Source organism: Equus caballus, chromosome 7 (genome assembly GCF_041296265.1).
Source record: "Equus caballus isolate H_3958 breed thoroughbred chromosome 7, TB-T2T, whole genome shotgun sequence".
Lineage (NCBI taxonomy): Eukaryota > Metazoa > Chordata > Mammalia > Perissodactyla > Equidae > Equus > Equus caballus.
Genome location: NC_091690.1, coordinates 3199253 through 3206931, shown reverse-complemented (window position 1 = coordinate 3206931; position 7679 = coordinate 3199253). Strand labels below are relative to the sequence as shown.

At 66.2% G+C, this 7679-nt stretch overlaps 1 protein-coding gene across 7 annotated transcripts in view; it reads left to right on the top strand.

The window, feature by feature from the left end:
- The first annotated feature begins 478 nt into the window (after positions 1-478).
- The window catches only part of PLIN4 (perilipin 4), an 11483-nt gene continuing 4282 nt past the window's right edge, over positions 479-7679 (top strand). For 2 of the 7 annotated variants that reach the window (XM_070272525.1, XM_070272524.1), the window contains exons 1-5: positions 479-568; positions 691-754; positions 1182-1329; positions 2134-2189; positions 3518-7565. In XM_070272525.1, coding sequence (XP_070128626.1) covers positions 707-754; positions 1182-1329; positions 2134-2189; positions 3518-7565 — 4300 coding nt within the window. In that variant the 5' untranslated portion in view covers positions 479-568; positions 691-706. Of the gene's footprint in view, positions 569-690; positions 755-1181; positions 1330-2130; positions 2190-3517; positions 7566-7679 lie in introns of all 7 variants that reach the window. The other 5 variants (XM_023644447.2, XM_070272522.1, XM_023644448.2 and 2 more) reach the window with 3 other exon arrangements.

The window sequence follows — 7679 nt, the reverse complement described above, 5'->3', positions numbered from 1 at the left end:
TAAGCGCCAACTGTATGCCAGGTACTGTTCTATGGTGGGGGCCGCAGCAGAGAACCAAACAGGCCTGACGGAGGTGAGGGAGGGAGCTGCGTGGGTGTCTGGGGAACAGAGCTCCAGGCAGAGGGCACAGCAGGTGCAAAGGCCCTGGGGCAGGCCCGGGCCTGGCGTGTGGGAGGAGCAGCGAGGAGGCCCATGTGGCTGGGACAGAGGGAGGAGCGAGGGCAGTGAGGGAGCAGGACCTTGTGGGCCCTGATGAAGAGTCTGGAGGGGGAAACTGAGGCACAAGGACGGTGACCTGGCCGAGGCGTGACCTGGACTGCACCCGTGTCATGGATGGGAACGGGGCGGGGGAGGCCCCATGGGCAGAGGCCGCCTGGCGCGGGGAGCAGGGGAAAGGTGCTGGGCCCGGGCCCACGCTGGGCCGGGAGGGAGGGCGACACATGACCGCCGGGCCCGCCCCGCCACTGGCCGCCAGCCCTGCCGCCCAGACCCTATAAGGCCTGGGAGCCGAGGGCAGAGGCAGCCGCTGCGCCACCCGTCGCTCTGAGGGCCAGGGCGTGCAGCCCGGGTGAGCCACACCGGGGGAGGCCAGGCCTGGGGGGGTGGTCGGGCCGCTGGGCCGCGAGGGTCCCGGGGGTTGGGGACAGGGCCCTGAGCCCCCCGTCACGCCACCTCTCTGCCCCCTTCCAGCAGCGTGAGGCTCACCATGTCTGCTCAAGGAGGAGGCCGCGATCCCCCCAAACCCAAGGGCAAGGTGAGGGGCGGGGTGGCGGCCTGGGGACCCCCGGCACCCGGGGAGGGTGACCCCTCTGTCCTGGGGGCCGGAGGGGCTTCCCGGGGTGGGGAGGGCCGAGTCTTCCCTGCTGCCCCCAGCTGGACGGCGGGGGTGGGCGGCTCACGCAGACCTCAGCTCCTTTCCCACTGTGTGACCTTGGACCAGCCACGGCCCCTCTCTGAGTCTCAGTATCCCCATCTGTGAAACGGGGGCTGTGGAAGGAAGGAGGACGTCCCAGAGGACGTGGGAGGTGGGCGGAATCTGCCCACTGCCTAGGCGAGGAAACTGCGGCTCAGAGTGGCTAAGACACTTTCCTGAGGTCGCCCAGCAGCGAGGGCCCGAGGCGCTGCCCGATGCTTCCCCCGCCGCGGGCTGGCCCTGCTCACGCTGTCCCTGCCCCGTGTAGACGCTGAGCAGCTTCTTCGGGTCCCTGCCTGGCTTCAGCTCTGCCCGGAACCTGGTGGCCAACGCCCATGGCGCAGCGAAAGAGGCCCAGCCGGTCCCGGATGCTGCCGGCGCGCCCGCCCCCGAGGCGGCCCAGCCTCCGGCTCAGGGTGAGCGGACAGCTCCTTGGGGGGCTCTGGAGCGGACCCCGGGAACAGGAGTCCCCGAGCTGGGACTTCTGGCCATCTGGGGGGGCACTTCGTATATGCCCGCACCGTCTCAACAGACGCTACAAGGCTGGCATGCTCATTGAGTGCCAGATGGGGAAACTGAGGCAGAAATACGGCAGGGGAGTGGCCCAAGGTGGCCTCACCAGCGAGAGTGGGGGCGTGAGCACAGCCCGCCACACCCCGGGCTCTCCACCCCGTCCCCTGCTTCCGAGCTCCCAGCTCCGTGGACCAGGGGCTCATCGAGGATGCCCAGAGAGGGGTGGAGGCTTCCCTGGGGTCACACAGCCCGGGGGGCCTCCCACCCTCCAGCTGCCGAGCGGGGGTGCCCGGGTGGCCCCGGGGCCCGCGGAGGGGCTGGCGCACGGAGGCCCGGGGCTGGGGCGCTGCCCACTGGGCCTCACTCCGGGCCCCGAGCCGCAGGCAGCTGACGCCTGCTCCACATACCCGAGGCCGCCAGCTGCAGGGGGCGGAGCGGGCGGCCCGACTCCCCTCCCCGGGGCCCCTGCGTGGGCACCCAGCACCCACGAAACCCCAGGGAGCCCCTACTCCAGGCCACGAGGCCCCGGGGGGTCGGGGGAGCCCGGTCCCCGGCCGGCGATGTCACCTCTTGCTGTCCCTGGCGGGCTGGCTGGGACACGCCTGACCTTTCGGGCTGTGCCCGTAGATTGTGCAACGGGCAGCTGGTGCCAGCCCGCGTCCCGCGCCCTCCCTGGGGTGCCTGACCGGTTCCTGTCCCCACAGCAGCCACCGAGCCGGAGCAGACAGCCAGCGGGGCGAAGCTGCTGCCACCTGCGGACAAGGTGAGCGGGGCTGGGCTGATGGTCTCCGCCTCCCTGGGGGCCCTCCCGGGACGTCTCAGTTCCTGCCCAAGGAGGGGACGGACACCCCGTCATGGGTCAGGGTGCGGGCTACATGCTTTAACCCTCCCAGCCGCCCCGCGGCGAAGGGAGCAATAAGGCCCCACATGGTAGCTGAAGCACAGAGAAGGCGAGCCACCTGCCGAAGGTCACACAGCAGGACCTTCATGGGAGCGTGAGATTCGAACCTTGGGCGGTCAGAGGGTGAATAATCACTGACACTCGGTCCTGGATAAACGGGGACTGTCCGCATTATGGTGTCCCCGACGTAAGGCAGCTGAGGGCCACGGCAGGCTGGCAGAGACCCGACACGGCTCTTCCGCCCAGCACGTGCCCTGCTCTAGAGTCTTCCTTGACTCGCCTCTGGCCTCAGCTCGGCCAGCTCTGAGGGTGGAGCATCTCAGAGGTTGGAGAACCACCAGGCTCACCGGCAGCAGGAATTTCTGGCCCAAATTAAAAGGGACCCCAGCAGCCAAGGCCACCCTGTGCCCCTCCTCCGCGGCTCCTCTGCGCTCGCTTTCCTTGAGCACCTGCCGCCTGCAAAGGGCGTCAGGCCCCTGGACTCATTTCCGCCACAACCCTTGAAGGAGGTGCTGTTTCCGTCCCAGGCTCAGAGAGGGGAGGTGGCTTGCCTGAGGTCACACAGCGAGCGGGGGAGAGCCCGGGATTCGAACGCGGGTCTCTGCAGGCACGGAGCCCGAGGTGCCTGCTCGGCTCGAGTCAGTGCTGGGAGAGGGGCAGGAGGGGAGCACTCGGATAGGTCAAAGCAGATGGCCTCCTGTGGCCCACACCCGCCCTCGGCCCCGCGCTGGGCCGGCTGTCGGTTTCTGAACGGAACGCCGCTCCCCTCCTCTGTCGCGACCACGTTCACTTTAAGGAGCAATTCTTCCCGCTGTAACGGGGAAAGCGGCCTCAAAACAGGCCACGGACAGATTAGGCGAGAGGAGCAATTCGATGCAATTCGATGGCTTGCTGAGCCCAAGGCCGAGGGACCTCGGCAAGGGTCCCAGAGGTGGCAGGACCCCGCTGTCAGCGACGGGGAGCTAGTGAATCAGGGCAGGACTGGCACTGTGACAGGGCCTGGAAGGCCGGGTCCCCATCATGGCTGGATAAAACTGGTGAGGGATGGATGTCAGGGCGGCAGGTGAGGGGCAGGGCCTCTGGTGACAGGTCCCTCTCCCCAAGTCACCTCAGGGATCAGCGCGGCGGAGGGGTCGGGGGCGGGGTGCCGCCCAGCTCGGTTCTTGACCACAGGTGTCCTTTCTCACCAGATGATGTCTGGGGCGAAGGACCTGGTGTGCTCCAAGATGACCAAGACCAAGGATGCCATCTCGTCCGGGGTGGCCACTGTGGTGGACTCGGCTAAAGGCGTGGTCCAGGGAGGTGTGGGCATGACCCGATCTGCACTGACGGGCACCAAGGAGGCTGTGGCCAGCGGGGTCACAGGAGCAGTGGGTGTGGCCAAGGGGGCCGTCCAGACCGGCGTGGACACCACCAAGACCGTCCTCACGGGCACCAAGGATGCCATGTCCACTGGGCTCACTGGGGCAGTGAACATGGCCAAGGGCACTGTCCAGACCGGCATGGACACCACCAAGACTGTCCTCACAGGCACCAAGGACACAGTGTCCACTGGGCTCACTGGGGCAGTGAACATGGCCAAGGGCACTGTCCAGACCGGCATGGACACCACCAAGACTGTCCTCACAGGCACCAAGGACACAGTGTCCACTGGGCTCACTGGGGCCATGGGTGTGGCCAAGGGGGCCGTCCAGACCGGCGTGGACACCACCAAGACCGTCGTCACGGCCACCAAGGACACAGTGTCCACTGGGCTCACTGGGGCAGTGAACATGGCCAAGGGCACTGTCCAGACCGGCATGGACACCACCAAGACTGTCCTCACAGGCACCAAGGACACAGTGTCCACTGGGCTCACTGGGGCCATGGGTGTGGCCAAGGGGGCCGTCCAGACTGGAGTTGACACCACCAAGACCGTCCTGACGGGCGCCAAGGACACAGTGTCCACTGGGCTCACTGGGGCCATGGGTGTGGCCAAGGGCGCTGTCCAGACTGGCATGGACACCACCAAGACCGTCGTCACGGCCACCAAGGACACAGTGTCCACTGGGCTCACAGGGGCAGTGAACATGGCCAAGGGTACTGTCCAGACCAGCATGGACACCACCAAGACTGTCCTCACAGGCACCAAAGACGCCATGTCAACTGGGCTCACTGGGGCCATGGGTGTGGCCAAGGGGGCCGTCCAGACTGGCATGGACACCACCAAGACTGTCCTCATGGGCACCAAGGACACAGTGTCCACTGGGCTCACTGGGGCCATGGGTGTGGCCAAGGGCGCTGTCCAGACTGGAGTTGACACCACCAAGACCGTCCTGACGGGCGCCAAGGACACAGTGTCCACTGGGCTCACTGGGGCCATGGGTGTGGCCAAGGGGGCCGTCCAGACTGGCGTGGACACCACCAAGACCATCCTCACAGGCACCAAGGATGCCATGTCCACTGGGCTCACTGGGGCCATGGGTGTGGCCAAGGGCGCTGTCCAGACTGGAGTTGACACCACCAAGACCGTCCTGACAGGCGCCAAGGACACAGTGTCCACTGGGCTCACTGGGGCCATGGGTGTGGCCAAGGGGGCCGTCCAGACTGGAGTTGACACCACCAAGACCGTCCTGACAGGTGCCAAGGACACAGTGTCCACTGGGCTCACAGGGGCAGTGAACATGGCCAAGGGCACTGTCCAGACCGGCATGGACACCACCAAGACCGTCCTCACAGGCACCAAAGACGCCATGTCAACTGGGCTCACTGGGGCCATGGGTGTGGCCAAGGGGGCCGTCCAGACGGGCATGGACACCACCAAGACCGTCCTCATAGGCACCCAAGACACAGTGTCCACTGGGCTCACTGGGGCCATGGGTGTGGCCAAGGGCGCTGTCCAGACTGGCATGGACACCACCAAGACTGTCCTCACAGGCGCCAAGGACACAGTGTCCACTGGGCTCACTGGGGCCATGGGTGTGGCCAAGGGGGCCGTCCAGACTGGCATGGACACCACCAAGACTGTCCTCACAGGCACCAAGGACACAGTGTCCACTGGGCTCACTGGGGCCATGGGTGTGGCCAAGGGGGCCGTCCAGACTGGAGTTGACACCACCAAGACCGTCCTGACAGGCGCCAAGGACACAGTGTCCACTGGGCTCACTGGGGCCATGGGTGTGGCCAAGGGGGCCGTCCAGACTGGCATGGACACCACCAAGACCGTCCTGACAGGCGCCAAGGACACAGTGTCCACTGGGCTCACTGGGGCCATGGGTGTGGCCAAGGGCGCTGTCCAGACCGGCGTGGACACCACCAAGACTGTCCTCACGGGCACCAAGGACACAGTGTCCACTGGACTCACAGGGGCAGTGAACATGGCCAAGGGTACTGTCCAGACCGGCATGGACACCACCAAGACTGTCCTCACAGGCACCAAAGACGCCATGTCCACTGGGCTCACTGGGGCCATGGGTGTGGCCAAGGGCGCTGTCCAGACTGGAGTTGACACCACCAAGACCGTCCTGACGGGCGCCAAGGACACAGTGTCCACTGGGCTCACTGGGGCCATGGGTGTGGCCAAGGGGGCCGTCCAGACCGGCATGGACACCACCAAGACCGTCGTCACGGCCACCAAGGACACAGTGTCCACTGGGCTCACAGGGGCAGTAAAAATGGCCAAGGGCACTGTCCAGACCGGCATGGACACCACCAAGACTGTCCTCACAGGCACCAAAGACGCCATGTCAACTGGGCTCACTGGGGCCATGGGTGTGGCCAAGGGCGCTGTCCAGACTGGAGTTGACACCACCAAGACCGTTCTCACAGGCACCAAGGACACAGTGTCCACTGGGCTCACTGGGGCCATGGGTGTGGCCAAGGGGGCCGTCCAGACTGGCATGGACACCACCAAGACTGTCCTCATGGGCACCAAGGACACAGTGTCCACTGGGCTCACAGGGGCAGTGAACATGGCCAAGGGCACTGTCCAGACCGGCATGGACACCACCAAGACTGTCCTCACAGGCACCAAAGACGCCATGTCAACTGGGCTCACTGGGGCCATGGGTGTGGCCAAGGGGGCCGTCCAGACTGGCATGGACACCACCAAGACTGTCCTCATGGGCACCAAGGACACAGTGTCCACTGGGCTCACTGGGGCCATGGGTGTGGCCAAGGGCGCTGTCCAGACTGGAGTTGACACCACCAAGACCGTCCTGACGGGCGCCAAGGACACAGTGTCCACTGGGCTCACTGGGGCCATGGGTGTGGCCAAGGGGGCCGTCCAGACTGGAGTTGACACCACCAAGACCGTCCTGACGGGCGCCAAGGACACAGTGTCCACTGGACTCACAGGGGCAGTGAACATGGCCAAGGGCACTGTCCAGACCGGCATGGACACCACCAAGACTGTCCTCACAGGCACCAAAGACGCCATGTCAACTGGGCTCACTGGGGCCATGGGTGTGGCCAAGGGGGCCGTCCAGACTGGCGTGGACACCACCAAGACCGTCCTCACAGGCACCAAGGATGCCATGTCCACTGGGCTCACTGGGGCCATGGGTGTGGCCAAGGGGGCCGTCCAGATGGGCATGGACACCACCAAGACTGTCCTCACGGGCGCCAAGGACACTGTGTCCACTGGGCTCACTGGGGCCATGGGTGTGGCCAAGGGGGCCGTCCAGACTGGGATCAACACCACTAAGACTGTGCTGCCTGGCACCAAGGACACCTTCTGCAGTGGAGTGACCAGTACCGTGAATGTGGCCAGAGGGGCCGTCCAGGGGGGCCTGGACACTTCAAAGGATGCCCTGATTGGCACCAAAGATGCCATGTCCGCTGGGCTCCCCAGGGCAGGCAGCGCGGCCAAGGGGGCCATGGAGACCGGCCTTGGCGCCATCCAAAATTGGTTACCTGGTGCCCAGGACCCCGCCTGGGGTGTACTGACCAGTTCCAGGGCCCCAGACAAAGGAGGGGAACAAACTGTTCTCAGCCCCCAACCGGCTGTCTCCTGCGGGGTCTCCAGCCCCCCGGACCCTCTGTGCTCAGGCCTGGACCTTGCCGGGCAAGCCACTGCCGGCACCAAGGGCCCTGTGTCCACTGTGGCGACATTCCCCGAAGGGGCCACCCTGGGCAGGGAGGCTGCAGGGCACGTGGCCCCCACGGGCAGTCGTGAAGGAGCCACAGGCTTCGCGGTGCTCCGGGACGAGCTGGAGGACCTGGGGGACATCTTCCAGCCCATGGACGCCGAGGAGCAAGGTGAGAACAGGAGAGGCTGGGGCCCGGGTCCCCGCTCCTAGTGGGGGCTTGTCGTCTGTGTGACCCACGCCCCCGATGCCCGAGGGGCCTGGCAGATCGAGTCAGGCCGTCTTC